This window comes from Lepidochelys olivacea, assembly GCF_965140295.1.
Source record: "Lepidochelys olivacea isolate rLepOli2 genome assembly, chromosome: 9".
Lineage (NCBI taxonomy): Eukaryota > Metazoa > Chordata > Testudines > Cheloniidae > Lepidochelys > Lepidochelys olivacea.
The window spans coordinates 61,656,878-61,679,178 of NC_140419.1; the positions used below are offsets into that span (position 1 = coordinate 61,656,878).

Consider the following 22,301-nt stretch of genomic DNA (forward strand, 5'->3'; position numbering starts at 1 on the left):
TTGTGTAGGTCCCTTTGTATCCTATCCCTACCCTCCAGCGTATCTACCATTCCTCCCAGTTTAGTGTCATCTGCAAACTTGCTGAGGGTGCAGTCCATGCCATCCTCCAGATCATTAATGAAGATATTGAACAAACAGTCCCAGGACCGACCCTTGGGGCACTCCACTTGATACCACTGCCAACTAGACATGGAGCCATTGATCACTACCCGTTGAGCCCCATGATCTAGCCAGCTTTCTATCCACCTTATATTCCATTCATCCAGCCCATACTTCTTTAACTTGCTGGCAAGAATACTTATGTCAGACTTGAAATGAGAACCTCCTTCCCCATATCTTCTCAGAAGTCAATTCTCAGCTTGCTGGGCATGGCTTAGCATGCCTCCCCTGCTGTCCTGTGGCACAGTCAGAGGAGAACAGAGACATCCCATGATTTCCATGGGAGGAGTTGGATTGCACTGGACCAGACACAAATTCCCATCAGGCACATCCCTGTCCATGTAACTGTCCTAGACAAGTCTGCTCGGTTCAAATCCCCATCAGCTGAAGGGGTCTGTATTACTGTCTCAGAGAACAAAGAACCTCGCCAAAACGGTGTATGACATTACCGTCAGCCCAAGAATTAACACGTGAGGGAAAGATGACACACCACGGAACTAACCTGTGGCAATTAAACATTTATCATAGGATATCTGGGTTCCATCATCAAGTTTCACCACATTGCCTCGAACATCCATATGCACCACCTGCAAGGCACAATGCAGAGAGCAGCTCAGGTTTACATGTCCTGTAGCCCTGATCAGTGGGCATAGGCTTATCAGGCAGAGAAGCCGTCACAGAAGATACCCTAGCTTGAACAAGGTTTCCCTGTAGAATCTCCCTTTTCTGGAGAAAGGGAGCTGAGGAAGGAGCACGGCTTCAGAACTAAACAAGAGGTTTTAACTTGGCCGTAGGTCGAAGCTCAGACTGAACCTTCCCTAGGCTTGTTCCTCTCCATGATTGCTGACTCTCAGGGGAATGCAGATCAGGCACCTGCTATTATTCTACAGGACTGATAGCTTTAGGAGCCTCCTTACAAGTTTCGTGGTCAGAGTGAGTAGGGAGCCTGGCTGCCCATTCCCTCCCCTGTACACCTGGTAGCTGAGCCCAGAATGCCTTTGGTTTCAGTGAGGCTAACTACACACACCAGCTCAGGGTCAGGTGGTGCTTGGCAGCCTCAGTAACACCCCATTGCCAGGCTTCAGAACTGGAGCTCCAGTCCAAATGTCTGCACAGCTGTTTTTAGTACCAGACCACGAGCCTACACCTGTCAACTGGGGCTCAGACTTACTGCTGTGGGTTTTAAAACGCAGTGTAGACAGACTCTTAGGCTGTAAGCTCTGCTGTTTGTAAAGGGCTGTGTAAATGTATGGCGCTGTAATGCTGTACCCACCTTCTTGCCACTGAGGACGGCCACACCACCATTCTCTATATAAGGCAGATCACGAGCAGGTACGTAGAAAGAAGGTGGCTGGAAATATATACTGTAGAGAAAAAGGGCTTCAATGTACACAGTATTGCTGGTTTTCCCACATTAGCAGCTACTCAATGACTGGAAGAGCACCCACCCATCGAAACACATATGGGAGTTTACAAAGAGAAAAACAACTTCTGATATGGTAACACGCTTCCCCTGCAAATTCTAGAAAGGATTTTGTTTCATAAAACTAGGATGTCTGTACTGTTCAAAACCAATCACTAGTACAGCAATGCTCTACAATGGAGGAAGCCACACAGGTCTAGTCAAAATTGCACGGAGGTCAGCTTTGCACCACATAATTGCATCACATTCTTTAAGCTCATTTCCTGGAGGTTATACAGTCCAGTTCTTAAGTGTTCAGTATTTTCCCTGAAGACAGAGGAAGATACAGGCTGTAGCACAACAGGGAGACACACTCATGCTCTGCACGGGCACTTCACCATAACAGTCTCCAGCGCTGCAACATCCTGGGTTTATAGTTTGTTGCTTAGTGCTCCCAACTGACAAGTCTGTGCACAGTCTCAGCATTTAAAGCCAGGGACTCAGTGTAGCCAGTGTACATAGTGAACTAAGGAGCTCAAAAGGGCAGCTTGCAGCTGTTATCGTCAGTACAAAGATGTGGCTCTTGGAAACCATGTGTACCAGCATACAGTGCTCCTGGAGCAGTCTAGCCACAATGCACGGCAGGATGCGTATTCTCAATAGGCTGTCCATCCATAGTGAAGATAAGTGCATGGAAAGCTGCTCCATTTTAAGCCCGGTGGCTTTCACGCACCTAAGCAGGTTGCCAGTGACTCCCAGATGAGCATAGTTTGGACACTCAAAGTGTCATTAAGCAATTAATTCAATTCCCATTAATCACTGCATGCAGATGGCACATACCTTCTCTCTTTGCCATTCCACTGTTTGAATCGCAGAGTCTCCGTGACATTCGGATCCTCTGAAAACCACAGTTCTTTGGAAAGAGGAGGACGCATATATGGCAGGTCAGGATCTTCAGAAACAATCAGCACCTTTAATATGGGAAATCATTAACAACCTCAACTATGTTTACAAGTTGAGAATGGCAGAATGAAATGTACAAGCTCTAAAGGGAACACATCATCTGGCTTTAGACATGCGCCATTCTAGAGGAGAGCTGTGCACATCCCTTACCCTAGCCCCAGGATCACGAGCCCGAATGGATCGAGCAGCAGCAAAAGCAGCAGTGCCTCCACCAATTAGCAGGAAAGGAGCATGGGATGGACATTCAGGGCGAGCACTCGGATCTGTCTCTGGAGCTGCAAAGCAACAGATCAGACAGCCTGTTGTGAATACAGCAACAAAGCTCCACCAGGAACACTGCCTGCCCCCAAACAGCAGAAGGAAAACATTCACCCTTGAAAGAATCATGACATCCTTTGGATTTCAAATACTGGTAATTCTCTTTGGTGGACTGCTGTCCCTTAGATATTCACTAAAGGTTGCTCTCTCCCATCCCCTCACCCAGAGGATGGCTTCTCAAATCCTGCATGACATTCTGGGAGACACTACCCTCGCCAAGGAGCAGCCTGAAACAGTGAAGGATGTTGATGTGTAGTTAGCATCAGAAGAGATACTATGAGCTGTAGCTCACAAAAGCTTATGCTCAAATAAATTAGTTAGTCTCTAAGGTGCCACAAGTCCTCCTTTTCTTTTTGCAGATACAGACTAACATGGCTGCTACTCTGAAACCTATGGAAAAACGGCTTCTTAACTCAGCATACCTAGCTCCCTCTACGTGCCAGTCAGGCCTGCTAAATTTAGTGACTAAATCAAGTTTTTAACCCAGTTACCCTGCAGAGCCAACACATCTAAGAGGCACAGCAGAGGATTCTGGAAAGAACAAAAGAATCCAATAAGATAACCCCAACAATGGAAGCTGTGCTCACTCACCTCCCTGCTCAGCTGTTGTCAACCCCTGCTCTGCTGTTAAAAGAGAGAGAGAGAGTTTGTTAAAGGAACCTTCATAATGAGGTTGAACTCTAACCCCATTGGGACAGCCTGTTATTAGGCATCAAATGGAGTTGCTTACTCATTTGAGCATTGCTACTGCTCTTAGCTGTAGACTGCTATTCAAACGTTCATCAAGGCTCCTGTTGTATTTATAAAACCTCCATTAAAAAAAGCTCTGCTTAAATGCACATAGCTGGGTGAAGTGGCTGCAGCACATTCAAGGACCCACAAAGCTTATTGTTGGCACTCAACGTGCAACTTTAAAAGCTTCAGATTCTCCTTATAGCACAAGATAGTAGTTTATTCCAGACAAAGCATCAAAGATTCAATGTCTTTGAACCCCACAGGATCAAACAACTGGTTAGTGCTGAGCAAGTGAAGTACTACAACATCCGTGTAAGTTACGCAGCCTGCAAAATGCTCAAACACCAGGGAGATGAGGCTACTAGGAGTTTGAAAAATGCCAAATTCCAAGTGGTTGCTTTGTTTAAATCTCTGATATAGGAAATCTTTACATTTTAAAACCAGAATCACTTACAGGCAGGATCAAAATTTCGCTCTTGCCATTTAGTGCACAGCTTGCAAGTAATCCAAAGACATGGAATACTTGAAACCACCAGGAAAAAATCCTGGGGGACATTTTCTTTCTTTTACTCATATACTGAGATGGAGACCAGCTCATAGGAATGTGTTTCTCCTACACACATTCAAACCCTGTTTTAAGGAACATATGACTATCCTGCATACAGAAATAAAACCAAGTTCAGAGTTACCAGGGCGATTCCTGGATTCCTTCCCATCTGTTGTGGCCTGGGAGGCAGCACCCTCTTCTGGAAGAGACAAGATACTAGACTTAATTCAGCAAGGTGCAAACAAACAAGAATGTACTTGGGAAGCCACAATTCAGAATTAATCTCTGGATTCCTCAGAATCAGCAAGCCTCAATGAAGGCGGGAGAGCTTCTAGTGAGTAACAGCCTCTGTCATTAGACTGCTGTTCCAACATTTAACCTAGAGAGTTCTCTCCCTCAACCCCAGCTCTGGCTTAGATCTGCTGTCGTCCAAGTTATTGGTCTCAATACCAGGGTAACTGCTGAAATTCACTGGCATGTGATGCAGGAGGTTAGACTAGATGATCTAATGGGATCTTCTGGCTTTAATCTACAAATCCTCCAAAACGCAGTGAATCTCCAGCTTTTTCTTCTTGTTAGCTTCATAAGAGAGCACTTCTCATGGACCTACCCCTCACTTCCCAGGACCAGTCCCCATTGGCCAGTTCTCAAGAGGTTTCATTCTTTGGCCCAGAAGAAATCTACAGACCGCAGTTTTGAGAAGTGATGCTCTAAAAGATGTGCGAGGGCCTTTGTGTCAAGCTGCCATTTCAGCAGCAGTTTGAGACACCTGACAGTATAAAAATTAAACTGGGAAATGTAATTGTGCAAATATAGTTTCTGAAATGGAAAGTAAGTTGGAAGTGGCTCTTGGACCACAAAGAGCTGCTGGGTTCACAAAGTGATGGAAGGGGACGATCTACAAAATCCAGGAAACTTGAAATATGGTTAAGTTTGGGGTTTTTTTGTTTTGTTTTTACAGTGCTACCAGATGGCCAAGAAAAGAGGTTTAGAAACTTCCCTATGCTTTCCTCTTGCCCTTTTACAGAGAGCCATTTGGATGGCTAGCACCACTGTGCATGCTTGAAGGCACAAGGCTGAGTGTACCAAAGGCTGACAAGTGCTCTCCTGCCCTGGCTTAGTGCTACATGGGGCTTTGAAGAGTGTTTTGTCCAATCTAGTTTTAGATGTCCCAAGTGATCACTTTTAAGAAAAACCCTTTCTTCTGAGACTCTTAAAACTGGGATATAGCTCGTAGCTATGATAGGCTATTACCCACCAGAGGTGGGCTTTACGTCTTGGGATTTCATAGCCATTGCTTCAATGCGGTCATTGAATCTCTCTCGGTCTTCTTTCAGCGTCTTGTACACCTGGAGAGGAGAAAAGTGGATGGCAGTTACGCATCTACCATGTGCATATCACTGCATCAATGTAACATTGTGCTTCAACTCATTGATAGGCTTTTGTCCACTCTGCTCGCTCAGAAGAGCCATCAATTAAACAAATGAAGCAAAATGCAGCTCATTGTTAAAAGAGAACACATGCATGTGTAGGTAAGTCTACAAAATAATGCATCTAGCGGAGGAATCTCAGATTCCTCCACTGTTCTATTTGTGAGACTTTGCTGTCTGGGTGCATTCCTAATCATGGACTGAGGATTTCTGCAGATGTCTGGGAGTCGAGCTGAAGATTTGTTTCAAGATGGACTGTATTTGTATGGGCCTTGCCACAAAGGCAACACACCCAATACAGACTCCCTCTAGGCTCTTTGCAAGGGCAGGCCATGGCAGGACAAGCAATTGGGTCTGCAGAAAGCTATTCTGGAGCAGAGAAGGAAGACAGCAAGACAGGATGTACACAAAGCTGCAGCAAGAAAAAGCAGACAGAAAGCAAAACAGCTCCCAACTGCACAGCAGAAGAGCACAGCAGAGCCTGGACTAGCTGGATAGGGCTCCAAAGCGGCAAACCAGAGTCTAACTGGGGAAGATGGCAACGACTGCTGAGTAGGACCATTCATATCTACGATGGAGAAGACCCTTGAGCATGGAACAGAGTTGGGAGATGCCAGGACACAACTGCCTTGTAACCCCCCCATTTTTGTTCTCTATTTGGAAAGAGAATGAGGAGAAATTCTGGCTGGAGAACTGCAACATGTACCCTAGGCCAATGGGGTGAAGGAAGAGGACAACAAGGTGATGGTTTTTTGCTTGTTTGTGGGGAAGACACTGCTCAGTTAAAGATGGTAGAATACAATGAAACACAAAAATTCACTGTCTTCAGAGGAGGAGTGAAATATTCAAGCCTTCCCCAAATACTGTAAAGCCTACACATTTAATGCTAGAGACCCAAGTCATCTTAATCTGTCTAGTGGCTTCCTACCTGTAAAAATCAGCACCACAAAAAGCATAGGTACTGAGAGTTTGACCTTCTACAACAGGAATTATACTGTGATTAAAGAATACTGGTTGAAGCAGCAAAGATGCCCAACTTTGACAGAGCTAAATCCTTTTTGATTCATGGTCTTAACAAGGCAAAAATAGAGTATGTCTCTTTCATTTAGGAGAAAACATTGGGTGAAGGCCTGGCAGTGTGACTGGCTTGGAACGTGCAATGGTCCCTGTCAGTTAGGACTTGAGAGTCATTCTGAGTCTCAACGAGGGAGAAACGTATTTTTATAGTTCTTGGTGGAAAGACAAAATCTTCCAGAAAAAGCAGAGATCCAAGGAACTACTTGAGTCCCAAGACAAGAAAAACTTGTAGGGAATTGAGCCTTGTGTAGGCTAGCATTTAAAGGCATGAGGTTAGCAAGTTTAAATCACACAACTTTAAATCCTACTCTAGACAAGGGCCTTGGAGGCTCTGAAATAACTCAACTTAACTGTCTTGGCTTAGAAAAGAATCCACATGAGATCTTTTAAACATCTCTCAGACACTTCTAGGGTCAGCAGCTAAGATGTCAGTGTCAGCACATCCATGGAAGGGAAGCATGGATTTGTGTCAGGAACTTGATACTAAACACCTGGAACCTATTTCAGCTGAGCATCTTTCCCCACGAAGATATGTGGAGACCTCAGGAAAATGATAGGAGAGCACAAGCTGTATTCTGGGGAGACTTTTATTCAGAGAACATATATGGAGGATATATTCCGAAACCAGTTTTCAAAAACTCCCATGTGCATGGGGAGTGGAAGAGAAAGGGACATTCTGGAAGCGGATCGTAGCAAGGTATTCCACCCTCCTACTCCCCATCAGAGAACTAATAAATAAAAGGGAAGCAAATTAACTGTCTGAAGGTATTCCCTAGCCTCGTGTGATTACGTAAAACCGACATGCATTGCATCTCTCGTAATGCTCTAAGGAAAAGCAACTGCTACAATTTAACATACAATAATTAGATACCACGTTTTGGACCCTTCTCAGAGGACATTAAAACAGCATACAAACTTGGATCTTTGCAATGTGCAACGTGTCACTTTAAATTCAAAGTCAGGGCAACTAAAGTTGCAACAGCAAAAACCAAATGACACTGAAGACATTTAACAGTTTATTAGCAAAATATTATGAGATCCAAACTCTGTTTAAAATGAAGTTAACTATTCTCTTGAGGTTTTTGGTATCGCTCCTACTGCCTACGCAGTTCAAACTTTACTTATCTCCAAGATTAAGCTTTGCATAGTGAAGCAAGGTAAAGTCTCAAATGAAATCTGAATGATTTCAATCTTAATGTAGAACAGGAATAAAAAGCAGAGGCAGACAAAAGCATATCTCTGGGATAGAAGCAAAATTTCAAGCATAATAGAAGTACTGTTTGAGAAAAATTAGCATAAAACATTTTAAACTGTTACTTGTAATCAACTGTACAAACCCAAGGTTTGTAAACCTACCTCTGTGTTTTAGAGAGAAGTAGAATAGTGTGAAGTTGAGAAATTAGTTAAAAAGGCAGCATACAACAAATCAAAATCTGACCATTCAGGAAAGCAGATACATATAGGTGCACGTATTAGATTGAACCACTTCAGGCACTACCTCTGGATAGCAGTGTCCCTTTGGAAAACCTAAGTACTTATAATAAAAAACAAAGCTACCCTCTTAGCTATTTGACAGAAGTGCTTTATTTAATGCTCCTTCTGTAGCATAATTACAAAAGTAGGTAAATGGATTGCCCCTGTTTTTCTAATGGAGCTTGAAGTTAGTGGGTTACTTCCTTATTTGTAAGCTTGGAAGGATTAAATCATCAGTATATGTTGGTGAATGTCTATTTCACCATACATGCAACCAAAGTATTTCCATAGATAACTGAAATATACAGATAGGCAAAGACAAATGCTGCTTGAGAACTAAGAGTCTGCTTTAAGGATATTTACTTTGTATACTTTGATGTAATGTTGACAACTTGTGTTTTAACATATATAAAGTTTTAATTTTTGAATATCAATATCTATCATTAAGAAAAATATTATCTGGGCACCCCATAATTTTGTACAACTGAAAATTTGAAATGACAAAATTGGGAAAAATGCTTAAAAATAAACATTTATATTATGGGTCAAAATTATAAAAAATGAAAATCAAATATTGCCAAGCCTATTTATTTGTACACCAGCTCAATGATGTCAGCATAAATCTGGTAATGTGACTCGTTAATTAACTTTGCTTCCCTGCTGGCTATGAAGAAAAGCAAAAGACACAGTCAGTCCTACACAAGCTCTGGCTATTTTGACTTTAGATATTCAGTGTAAAAAAATTAAACTCAGCAGGAAGTTTCCCCGTCACAGACTTGAATTGTGTGGACAGATCAAATTTGGAGTTGTATACTATTTGACAATGTCCCTTTAAATAAAACCGCAGAGAGGACACTTATCAGAGGATTTAGTTAAGTTATATGACTAACTGGATATTAGACATATGAGAGGCACAAAGATTTGAATCATGCCAGGGTATCCCCCACCCACCCTCCCACTAAAATGCATTTAGTTCAATCATCTTACATAAGCTCCTGCCCCAGTGACTGTTCCTCCTACAATTAAGTAGTACACTAGGTTGTTGCCATCTTTCCCAGGAACACCTGTAGACGTTAGAGATCTAGATGGGGGTCTTAGATGATGACACTGCAAAACTGTAGGTGAAGACAGGCAACGAAAGAAAAGAGAAGGAAAGAGTACTGAATATTAATGAGGACACTTCATCAAACACCTCTTGGTGAAGCAGAGTTCGTTTTCAGTTACCTTTTTGGTCAAAAGAAGCGTGGCTAATACATATTTATCATTTCAGGACTTAAATACTATGAAAGCCTCTTCCCTTTCTTATGAGCATATTCATTTCAAAGTGGACATAACATCCTCTAACCAGAAAGGCTCTTCTCTGATGCGGTGTCTGCTTTCCTGTGTGCAGCTGGGGAAGGAGATGGGCATGTCTCTCTCTCAAGGAAGATCAATTCACACGCCGGGCTCACTTTTTAGTTGAATTCTGAGTTTTACTGAAGTTTTCCAGCAGGAAAGCAGACAAGCAGCTTACCCCCCAGGCCACATGCTTAGTCCATGGCTTTTCCACATTAGAACACGGGACTTACCGTTCCCAGCCCTTTGTTCTAACAACTTTTCCACAGAATTTCCTTGCTAGATAAGCCCTCCTAAAGGACGACACAATATAACATGTGGTTCTACTCCCCAAGGAAGCTTTTCACATTCAGGAAGCTCCTGAGTGGCAGACTTATTTATTCTAAAATTTGATGGGGGGAATTATTTCTGACATTTCCCCACTTAGGTGCTCTACTTCCTGGCTGCAGCTCCATGACAGAGGTCAGATCACATTTGCCAGGCAGTTGGAGCTGGCATCTCTGAATTGGGGAGAAGGGTGGCAGGGCATACCTGAGAGCCAAAGGAATAGGTAAAACACATTTCTCCCCCAAATTTAAAAAACATAAATAAAAAGTTCTATTTCTCAGGCTCCGCCTGTACGTGAAGAGTTTCGTTAAGGTAAAATCAGGGCAATAGCCACACTAAGTGTTTGATGTTTTAAATCAAGACTATTAGCTGTAGATAAAAACGTACACAATGCTTCCCTGTAAGAAACAGAACTTCAAAAGGGTAGATTCATATTCCTTAAAATGGAACCTCTCCATTACTAAACACTATTTGTGTCTTGAATTCACTCTGCCTTGGAACCTGATTTACCGCCTCAGACTAGCTGAACCATTTTGCTCTTTTTCCATTACCTAAGGGGAGGTTAAAAGAGGTCTATAAATATCAGAGTTGGACAAATGCAGAACTTAAACTTTGAAACGAAAAAAGAAATTTGGCAAGCAATGGCCTGATTAAGTTTGTTGCTCAAAGGATAAACCATCAGAACTATGTGCTAATTATCACATACAAGATAACAGACAGAACTGTGGTTAATCACAGGATATAGAAAATAATGTTTTTCTAGTAAAGACAAAGGGTAACTGAAATGACAAGAGAAAATACTGGTTAATTTGCAGCCAGTTCCAGTTTGGACATTAGATTCCTAGGAATTTTTCCAAAGCGGGAAAGAACAGCAGAGATAAGAGGCAAAGGAGGCAAGAGAATGTAATCATTTAACAGGAGCTGTGTTGCAGCTTCTTTCATGAATTGCCTTTCTACTTACATATGCACCTGCTCCTAACGTTGATAAGCCCACAATAAGGACAAAAGCAGAACTATCGCCTTTGCCCCCAGGTGCACCAGAGCTAGCCATTTGTCTGCTCATCTGTAGTTTTAAGGGAACATTCCATCGCTGCAACAAGTTGCCTAAGGAACACAATTTTTTTTAAACAAAACACAAAGTATTGTCAATACATAGTCATGTTTTCAGGTATAGTAATTAACTGTATTATAAAGCCAAGTAAATCACCCATATTTGACTGACCCTAGTGACTTATTTTGTGCTAAAGCGAAACCACTACACTAAGTTTGAGATCCCACCTCCTCCCATTCAAACAGCAGAAAATGGAACTGCTACTATACTCAGTCTTCGGAATTGGTACTCAAACTCCCCTCACGGCCCCCAGTTATTGAATGCAGTACTGCCCCAGTAGCATGTTCACAGAAGAGGGATTTCCAGCACAATTTAGACCCTGTCCATACTGGGATCAAACTCTTAGCTGTACATGCTGGGGGTCAGCAGGGTTCCCCTGCAACCAGTGAGTAGTTCTGTGAACTTTGGAAGTCAAGCTCCCCCTCTTGCCCGCCCCAAGCTCTCCAAGAATTTATAGATGGTTCTAAGGTCTGGTCTACATGCCAAAGTTAGGCTGATGCAAGTCACCTTGTGTCAACTTATTTGTGCATGTGTCTACATTTAAATTAGTCTCCAGCCAACATCAGTGCCCCATTACAGTGACACAGTAAGACCACCTTCCGAACGGTGTTGAGCCATGGTTGAACTGCTAAGGTTGATGGCACCGCATGAACTATGTTGACCCTAACAGTCCTCCATCAGCTATCCCACAATTCCCCATTCCCTGTGACAGTGATTACAATTGTGACCATGGTGAACTCCACTGAGCAGGGGTCAGAGACCAAAGCCACCCCCCGTAAAGTCCCCTGCATATTTCTGAAATGCCTTTTCCCGATGGCCCACCTTGGCACGTACACCTAGCAGCTCACCCTTGCTGTATGCAATTGCCCAACCAACCATACTGGCTCCATGCGTCAGAAACTCTCCTGACTGGAGTACACGGGAGGTGTTGCAACTCCTGCGCCTATGGGGAGAAGAGGCTGTGCAAGCACTGCTATGGACCAGACACAGAATCATGGATACCTGCAAAGAGAGGCACAGGGGCGTGCAGGCAAAGGGGTATGGCAGGGACTGCGTGAAAGCAAAGGAACTTTGCCAGGCGCACCACAAGGCCAGAGAGGCCAACAATTGATCTGGTGCGGAGCCGCAGACCTGCCGCTTCTACAATGAGCTGCATGCCATACTTGGCAGAGGTCCCTGTAGTGTACCACAGACCACAATGGATACCTCAGAGGAGCCCGAGACAGAGCCCCCTGCCATGAACAGCAAGGAGGAAGACAGGAGTTAGGGGAGAGGCAGCTGGGGAGGAGCCTAGCCATGTCATGAGCCAGTCCTGCCAGCCAAACATGGATGAGCCTGCTGAAGGGGAAGGGACCTCAGGTAAGCACAGGCATGTATTTTTCCTTACAATGTTTAAATTTAAAGATGGCGCCCGGTCCATCCCCAAGTCAAGACAAAGGTATCAACTTTTCATTGTTCTACTCAGACTAGAAGAGTTAGTGGCACAACAAACAGAGGTAGAATTGGCATCTGCTTTTCATTCCCCTGTTGGGCTTGCTGGTGGGTAGGGTGAGCCATGCAGGGCAGTTTGGTTTTATGTACATAGGGGTGTCCCTCAATGAAACGTTCACGGAGATACTCTGCAATCCTCTGCCAAAGGTTTTAGGGATAGCTGCCTTATTTCTTCCTCAGTGGTAGGATGCTTTCCCGCACTGCTCTGCGATGAGTCCAGCTGGCACCACTGCAGTAAACAGGCTAACAGCCTACAGACCCAGGTGGCTTCAGGACGCCAGTAGCAGCTGCTCCCTCTGTGTCTTTGTTACACTCTGCAGTGAGATACCAGCTAAAACCTCCACTGCCTGTGGAAAACAGGGCCAGCACTCAGTGCCACTGCTCCATGCTCCCACCTTAGAATAGGGACTGAAATTTTATTGTTTCATGCAATAGAAATTCCTTTCCCTGGTCCCCCTTCCATCTTGCCCTGGATGGGCCATACTCACCATGCCTGGGGCTGGAGAGTGGAGCTGTGCCCAGGCACTCCATAGCTGAAGTGTCAATAAGCATGTCTATTAAAAGTGTTTATGGGAATAAGGGAAAGGAGTTTTGAATCTTATCTTTCTCTTCCCCTAGTGGCTCTAAATCCTGTGGCACATCTGACTATTTTGTTAACAGCAGATTCTGGCATGGAGGCCTTAAGGGCTGCCCCCTCCACTCCTATAGAACACCTGACCCTGACAAGGAGGAGAAAGAAGACGACCAGGAAAGATAGGTCCAGCAAGATCCTGCAAGCCAGTGCTGCATCAGACTTATAAAAAGGGCTTGGAGGGCCAATGTAGCAGAAAGCAAGAGTGAACAGGAGAAAGGCACGAGAATCCCAGCAGGAAAAGGAGAGGGAAATGCACGAGGATGTAATCGGTCTACTCATGCAGCAAACCCAAATGCTGCAGATCCTGGTGAGCTACAAGTCCAGAAATCCGAGACTCCTGACCCTTTGCACTCCTTGGAGAACTCCAGCTCCCTACATACCATATGGAATCCTGGGCCTCATCCTTATCCCTACTACTCCATGCCAGGAGACAGCAAGGGAAACCACAACTTCACATACTCTAACCTGAGAGACCAACGCCTGGTATACATGTAGTCACAATCGACTACACGTGTGCATTCAAACGTGCAGAAATGTTTGTTGCCTTTCCAATCTTCAAGTTCCATTCCATTAATTTACAATTAACATTTGTATTGCCTCGCATGCTTTTTGCGCATTGATTTTTCCTGCGCTGTTGGTGCAATTCAATAAATTTCTGTTTTTTGAGAATGAGATTCTCTTTATTACTTCACACCGGACACGGAAAGCACATGGTACTTGTAAATGTACAGGATCACAGTGCACACACGTCCTAGCAAACAGCCAGTCTTATTTATAAACAGACAGCAGGTACCACCTAATTCCTAGCAGCACCCACAGCACACTCCAGAACAGCACCCTACTGCAGCTCTTTCAAAGCTACCCTCAATCACCAGCTCCATTCTCAGCTCTTGTGATGGCCCCTGTGTCTGGCTGTTCAAAGTCAGCAGACAGCCAGTCATGACAGCTTCCCCCCCTTGGCCTCAAAGATCTGATGCAAGACACAACAGCCAACTATAACCATTGAGATATTTTTCTCAGTGAGATCTAATCTAGTGATTAAACACCACCAGCGTCCCTTCAATCCACCACAAGCATATTCAACAGTCATTCTGCACCTGCTGAGTCAGTAGCTGAGTCTTTCCTTAGTGGTCTTGAGGTGGTCAGCATAAGCTTCATGAGCCAGGGGAGCAAAGAGCAGGCTGGGTCCCACAGAAGCAATACTGGCATTTCAATATTGTCAATGGTAAGCTGCCAGCTGGGAAAGAAAGTCCCTGCTTGCAGCTTTCTGAGCAGTCCCGTGTTCTTAAAGATGCAAACATCATGCACCTTCACAGACCAGCCCGCACTGGCATCACTGAAGCGTCCCTGGTGACTGACCAATGCTTGCTTAACCATAGAAAAGGAACCCTTTCTGTTGATGTCTCTGTTGCAAGGTGGACTTGTGCTAAAACAGGGATATGTGTGTGGTCTTTTGCCCCACCGCAGTTTAGAAATCCCTCACTGCCTAGCAATCCACCATGTCCTGCACACTGCAAAGAGTCACAGTCCTGAGTAGCAGCAGACGACTAATAGCCCTACACACTTAACTGACAATGGTCCCTACTCTGGATTTTCGAACTCCAAAATGATTTCCCACTCACTGGTAGCAATTCAGCATTCCAAGTTTCCAGAGTGAAATCACCACACTCTTCTCCACTGTCAATGCAGCTCTCATTCTGGTGTCCCTCTGCTGAAGGTCTGGGGACAGCTCAGCAAAGATATCCAGCACTATGGCCTTTTACATCCAAAAGTTCTGCAGCCACTGCTCATCTTCCCAAACCTGCATTATGATGCGATCCCACCCACCAGTGCTCGTTTCTTGAGCCCAGAAGTGGTGCTCAGCTGTCTGCAGCTGCTCTTTGAACCCCACCAACAATCCTGAACTGTTTTTCGCTACATCCCTTAGTAAACTGTCCTTGAAGAAATCCTCACGTCCCCCATTGTTGCGGTACTTCCTGTGGGTCTGTAACTACGGAAGAATTGTGCCTCCTGTGTTTGCAACATTCATGAGAAAAGCGCAGAGCTCTGTGGGCTCCATGCTTCTGTCAGAGAGGGGAGACACTGAAAGTGCCATGCGGGTTGGTGGGATTTTTTTTAAAAAGGCACAACTATAGGCTATTATGGCATTATGGGATGGAGAAATGGCATTATGGGATGGAGAAAGTTGCATGCTGGTAACTTGACCCCTAGCTCCCAAAGGTCCTATGTGACTCATTTCTACTCTATACACATTGCAAAAAGTTCCCAAAAGGCATTACACCGCTGACGGCGACATGCAACACACTTTGCAGTGACACAAGCACTCCTGGTGAGCACATACAGTGCAGATGCAAGCAGCCAAGCATACATTCGCACGAGCAATGGTGGTCACTGTACAAGAATGTACTTTGTGTCAACGACAGTTTGTAGTGTAGACATGTCCTGAGATGGGGATTGGAGTCCGAGACACAAGTCAAGAAGTTACTAGAACCCAACTAACAAAAAGGGCCTTGTCTACACCAGAACACTTTCCTTTAGGGTCCTACCACTGACACCCCAAGTGGAGTCCAATCAGTGATATCAGTAAACATGCTCATGTGAACTGTGCACCAACAGTCACTGGCATTTTAAGTATTGTCATGCTAATCTGCTCTGAAGGCTGCACTTAATGCAATGGGATCCTGGAACCCTGCTTACCCTAGCTCCCAATGTTGCTACCATTGGTGGTAGCAGTGATGAGAAATGTTCACAGAAACCCCCAGTGCAGAAACAGATGACGGTGATTAAACAGTTACAGCTTGCTACAGCAGGCTGGACAGAATCTCATGATGCTTTCCCTACAGTAGACTTGCATACTGCAAGCGAAGATCATCACAAATGAGAACTCTGACATGCTTTCTACAAACACTGATGCCAGATGCTGTGTATTACCACAGATTAACGCCACATGAAAACCAATTCCAAAATAGAAGACAAAAAAGATACTGTCTAGAGTGAAGGAGGATTGTTACAGGGACTAAATGCCAATTGCCCTCATTCTAGTTATCCAAACAGCTCCAGTCCCATGTAAAGTGTCAGCAGGAACTTCCTTAATCTCAGAGGGGCAGCGTACAGCAGAGGGGCAAGGCATGTCTCCCTGACAGAGCAGTCCCTGTTAACTCAGGAAGTTTGCTGTTGTTGGTGCATGGGGGTGAGGGGAGAAACCAACTTGATTAACTCAGTCAACTCTCTCAACTTCAAAGAGAGAGCATCAGAATGTAATTACTCAGCATTGTTCATGGTGGACAAAGCCTGTATGGTGATCCCCCTCACCTCTCTGGTTTTCGGTTTGTGTCCCATAACATGCTGTTCTAGCACAATATTTCAATTGAAGTCAATGGGAGCCACAGGTGCCACGCACCCCTGAAAATCCAGCCTCAGGTACCCTACACTGGACTTGCAACAACTGAGACTCCTAAAATCAGTGGCCACTTCTGGAAAATTTGGCTGCATCCAGAGAGGCCTAACTGCAACAGAGACAAGAGAGAAAAGGACACAGAAGAGGGCGTTTGGGAGGGTCAACCAACAGTTCTGTGAATTAAACACATATCCATTATGTTTTATATTGAATTTGAAATATTACATGCAAAAAATGGTATTCACATCATACCACAGTTAAGATAATAAAACCTTGGGAAATGCAAAAGTTAAACTTGGCCACATTACACATACAGTATGTTTTCATAGTCTGTACTTCTAGGAACTTTGCTATTTCCCAAGAGAGAAAGACAATAGTACTTACATGCAACACAGCTGAGTAATGTTAGAATATTCAGATCGCATCAGTGAATGCAGCAGTCAATTATGTATTGTTAATGCTGCATTAACACACTTCTTTCCCTTTAATTTTAAGCTTACAGAGCTTGTAAATTCTTTTAACCAGAGCTACTAGACTGGCAAAATCTCCAATCTGTGCAGACTTCACAAGCCGCACCATAAGCTTCTTGAATCAATCTGTGCATGTACCTAACTAGCTGTGAACTTGTGAACAATCCATGTCTCCTGAAGCGTGCACATGGAAATTTAATTTTCTCCTGTGAAAGCTTGGCTTAGGCAATTTTTGAACTGTCTATTTTAGTCAATCAAAACCAAGGTATTTTAAGTGTAGTACAGGCACTACTTCTCAAGGAGGACTGCGTCTATGCCAAGTTTAAATCTTCAGCCATTTTTCATATAGCTCTCTTTAAAAAAGTGACTAGATTTTCTTAATACAGGGAAAAAGTATTTTTCAAGATCAACTGAAAGAATTTTGCTCCAATTTATGAAAAGGCCACTTTTAGATAGAGATCAACATGTAAAACTTAGGAACAAAATAAGAATTGGCCATAAATTTGTAAGCATGAAAAATAGAGGAGTAGAAGGGAAACTTTTGCATAACAGTGACCTGTATAAATATTAGCAACTTTCAAGGACGTGTGCTGCTAGATTCTCCAATGGCCTTCCAAGGTCATTGCTACACTCCCGTTTTACTTGGCTACCTATAGAGCCCTGTCTACACGACACACAGTGACTGTCTGAATAGGGCTTTGAAGAATTAAAATTAGCTGACAGGGTAGTCCAGGAAACATTTGTCAGCTATCTCAATTCTTCACCACCACATTCAAACACAGCAACAATCTGTAATGTGTACACGCCTAGAATCATAGACTATCAGGGTTGGAACGGACCTCAGGAGGTCATCTAGTCCAACCCCCTGCTCAAAGGAGGACCAATCCCCAATTTTTGCCCCAGATCCTTAAATGGCCCCCTCAAGGAGAAGACCGCAGCATGTCTGATGTGCCTCAAGACTTGCTATGAGCACACTAATTCAGATTTCCCCAAAAGCTGCCACGCCAAGAACAGCCACAAGTGAGAATCTGCCTCTGCCAGAAGAGGAAAATCTAGGGTTAGAACAGTCAAGATTCATCACTACAAATATCCGAGGGACCCCTACCACTACCCACATTAGGTGTCTAATACCAGAGCACACAGCTCTTCCTTGTAGCTCCTGCCCTCCAGCTAATGAAGAAATCCACTTCAGAGCTCCCTGCTCCACTGTTTCCATTACATTCACAGGGAGACCAAGATTCCTGACCAAGAAGTTCTCTAACACTAGAGCAAGGGAACATTCGAACAAACTGAAAGGTGCCAAACTCAAAATGGACAACAGAAACTATCTTTTCACATATCTACTGTGGAACCCACTGCCTCAGGATATTGTTGAAGACAAGAGCTTATCAAGACTCAAAAAAGGACTGGACGTTTATAAAGATAACAACGTCTGAGAATAGCAGTAAAAAAGAAAAAGTTTGGGAATTGATATCAAACCTCCTGCTTTGGGATTTAAACCAGTTTTAATTATTAGTGCTTAGGATGAAGACATTCATGGGGAGCAGATTATCCCACACCTGCCTACTACATGGTTTCTTGCACCTTCCTTTGAAATACATGGTGCTGGCGACTGTTCGCGACAGGATACTGGACTAGATGGACCATGGATCTGACCCAGTCTGGCAAGTCCTATGTAGGAGCTCCCCTCCACAGTCTGCATTTATCCATGATGCAAGAAATTTGGAAAGCATCCTAAGGCGATCAGTTCCTACCTGGCCAGCCAATTCAAAGTCACACACAAGCTGTGTCTATACTAGAGAAATTTTCCAAAATTTCTTGCTGTAGCTACCATCAGTTCATCTCCACAAGAGTTAACACTGGGGCTCCTAACTTTGTTAACAGATCACCAATTTTTAAATCATCACCTGATCTTGTTCACAGCAGGTCTAACACCACTGTGCTGAAAGCAGTGGCAGCAGTCCATCTACACTAGGGCTCTCAGGATTGCAGAAAGGGGAGGACCTGAACCAGGGCTGGCAATCATGGAAAGCATTTGCAAAATTTAGGCAAAGCTTGAGACCAAAAGTTACCTCGTAATATTTACTCCCAAATAAGAAGGTTTGGAGTTTTTTTTCCAAAGGAGTTAAAGTTGAAAGCGTGCTTTAGAGTCCAGCTACTACCTAAAAAATACACCCTCTTCATAAAAACCCTACACCTTTAAACAATCTGGGAAGTTAACATTGAAGGGATCCACTGCCATACCTTCTCCATCATTCTGCCATCACTTACTACCTTACCTGATTTACACCAGTAAGTGTAAGTAGTTTTCTTTGGCTGCTAGGTCTATGTTGTTTATTCAATAGATAGTAAATATTTCAAAGTGTAGAGTCTCAGGTACATTGTTACATCCAAGTTCCGTATATTTTCTCAGTGTGATATATTGGTGGAACAGAGTGGAAACACGACTCATCTGTGGCATCATAAGACAGGCTGACTCTATGGCATTGAAGGTTTATGTAATTGTGGGTACAGCTTGCAAGTTTGTATTTTTAACTCCATTAACAATAACATGTAGCAACTAACAAATGCAAATTTTGTAGCGAGTAGTGTTGCACTGTCTCTCTGCTATACTACCATGGAAATGGAGTTTGAATAAGAAACAGGATTTTATGAACTCCTAGTCATTTGGACCTTTGCACAAACTTCACTAGTTTTAGAGGGACAGTTAAAGATGGTTGGGTGGTGTAAAACAGGCAGTGTGAGAGCCAGAGGTGAATCAGTAAAGTTCAGAATTTTTAATTTTCTGGTTTTTCTAACAGCGTCAAATTTTGGTCAAGATTTGTTTTTGGAGGAGTCCACTGGAACACACTTTCAACATTAACTTATTAAAACAAGCTTTGTTTGGGAATCTCCCTGATTTTAAATGCGTGCCAAGTTTAAATTGGGTTGGCATATAAAGCCCAGAGGAAGGCCCCCTTGTCCCCTCCTCATAGATCATAGCAAGCTCAAAGCAGGGCTTTGTCTCCTGCATGAGGGATACACGGGATAGCGAACAATGGAGGAGGGACAAGCATTCGTGCACATGGAAACACTAATTTTTATGTCCAGAAAATTCAGTGTGGATAAAAGAACACTTGGCCTCTCTCTGTCCTTTCCAAGTGTCCCATAGCAACTTGCAACCCCCTCCCAGGGACTCCTCTATGGCCCCAAGTCCTCTGCACCATCTTTCCCCATTCTGCACCAGTCTGCTTTCTCCTACAGAGCCCCCTCCCAGCCCTTCATTCCAAGAAGCTAGGCAGAGTGTTTTTCCTCTAATTTGCCCCACACCCCCAAACCATGACTACCTTGGTTCCCTGTCAGCTCCCCCTGAACACTGCCCCTCTGCATTTGCCACTAGTCTCATACCCATTCGCCCCACTCCATACCCCTCACCTCTGGCTCAACCCAGCAGCTGCAACAGTAAAGCCTGGAATCAGCTGCAAGCCAGTTTACAATTCTGTATGAATGTAGCCCAGGTTGTGACTGTGGGTCACAGGAAAAAAAAAAAAAAAGAGGGAAAAACAAAGAAGAATCCCCCAACTCCTGCAGTCAGTACACAGCCTGGCCCATTGTGTAGGATTCAACATCATCAGACTTAGAGCAAAACAGCAAACCAGGATCATTTGCTTCAGTCAGGGGAAACACACACAAGTCTCCTATAAGAAACTGCAGAAGCAAGAGTCAGTTTCCCAGTTCCTCCTTGGTTCCAAGTCTCACTACAGGCCCAAGACCTTCCTGCGGCAGTTTCATTGTTGAGCTGAGAAGTAAGAAGAGAGCATCATTTTTCTTCTGCTCAGAGACTCTCCCCCAGCTTTCCATGACATCCTCTTTCATTTGCCAAAGTAAGTTATGCTGAATTTCATCCTCAATTGAAACTAAAGCCCCACTCTCCCTCCCTGACAGTATTTCACACACTCAGGAATACTAAAGATTTTTATCTAGTCTGGAGCATTCACAAGGAGCACTAAGAGTTTTGTTAGGCAAGATCATTTACGATAAATGATTATAACGGAATCTGCGTCTTGCAATTTCAAAGTTTAAATAAAAACAGTAGCTCCTTTCTGTGGAACTAAGACACAACATACGTAAAAAGATGTTTTAGATAGGAAAACTCGAGTTTACCAGGCTACTGGCAGCAGCAGAATATCACAAGTGGATTGGTTGTGGCACATGGAATGCAGGACTATAACCAGCTGACTATATTTGCTTCCATTTCCCTTCATTATCATCAAAGAAAACTTCATATCTTTTGCACTGTAAGGCTAGTCTTGAAACCTCTGCTACACCTTTTCCACTTAGAGAGTTCTCCAGTTTACATCCTTGCAGTAAGAGTCAAACTTCAAGACGGGAAAGTGAGACGGCAACACTGCATAGTTCTTATCTCATGTCATGCACCCCAGGAAGGAAGAGAAGGAGGGTGTGCGTGGAGGGGAAATAAGAAAGAAAGCTGAAAGTTCAAATCTGTCACCCTGTAGAGGAGGAATGGGTGGAAAAGGCAACAAGATTCTAAAAGAATTATAGATTTATTATTTCAGTAGCTGTTAGAAAACATGTTCACTCTCCAATGAAAAGATAATTAACAAGATTCTCTGGGCTATTAATTTGGCAGTGCTCAGGAACTACAATAGGCCATTCATCTTAATCGATGACCTGAGAGGAGCAGGGCAAATCTCTTCCACCAAGAGATATGCTGGAAGAGAAAGAATATGCCACATCCTTAAAGGTTAACTTCTGATGTCAAAAGTAAATGGAGAACACAAGGACAGATAGTGTAAAATAACCTGCTTCCATGCAAGGATCTGCCATAAAAAATTTGCTTGTATTTTCATTTCACTGCTCATGCAGAGCTCTCCGAATACTTTAAAAGTCCAAAAAACAAACAAACAAACAAACCAATACAAAACAAGAGAAGAGAAGATGAATTCAGGAGATCTCTAAGCACCAAGGTCCAAAGGCATGGACGTTGCTTAAAAATGAACTATGAAGCATAAAGTCTCCTTTATTATGTTCAAACACAGATGCAAAACCTCTCCCCCCATCCTAGAACAGTTTTCATATTTGAAACATCAGATTCTCCCTTCTTCTTAAAGGGCTCTGGAAAGATCATTGGAGGACCAGATTATTGACATCAAGCAGGGATGGGAAGACAAGAGAGAATGCCGATTCTTAGACCACGAACAGTAGTCTAAGGTTATCAGTTTCCAGTCTGAGAATCAGCATTCCTTCCCCATTTCATTTTGGATGGGGAGCTGAAGCTCAGGTTATAGCTTTGTGTGACATCAGTAACATCCTCCTCCAAGGAGCTTTTCCAGAAACTGCCAACAAAGAAGAAAATGAGGAGCAGATATTCCCAATATGAAAGACAGACAAGCAGAACAAAGTTTGAGATCCTCTTCAAGCCCTTCTATCAA

At 43.7% G+C, this 22,301-nt stretch overlaps 1 protein-coding gene across 3 annotated transcripts in view; it reads right to left on the reverse strand.

Moving 5' to 3' along the window:
• Positions 1 to 22,301, reverse strand: part of AIFM1 (apoptosis inducing factor mitochondria associated 1) — a 37,658-nt gene that overhangs the window by 13,947 nt on the left and 1,410 nt on the right. The window contains exons 2-9 of one of the 3 annotated variants that reach the window (XM_084639509.1): positions 9,092 to 9,219; positions 5,383 to 5,473; positions 4,267 to 4,323; positions 3,434 to 3,466; positions 2,675 to 2,799; positions 2,402 to 2,532; positions 1,433 to 1,523; positions 662 to 746 (exon numbers count right to left, since the gene is read on the reverse strand). In XM_084639509.1, the coding sequence (XP_084495635.1) occupies positions 662 to 746; positions 1,433 to 1,523; positions 2,402 to 2,532; positions 2,675 to 2,799; positions 3,434 to 3,466; positions 4,267 to 4,323; positions 5,383 to 5,473; positions 9,092 to 9,219 (741 nt within the window). Of the gene's footprint in view, positions 1 to 661; positions 747 to 1,432; positions 1,524 to 2,401; positions 2,533 to 2,674; positions 2,800 to 3,433; positions 3,467 to 4,266; positions 4,324 to 5,382; positions 5,474 to 9,091; positions 9,220 to 10,727; positions 10,871 to 22,301 lie in introns of all 3 variants that reach the window. The other 2 variants (XM_084639511.1, XM_084639510.1) reach the window with 2 other exon arrangements.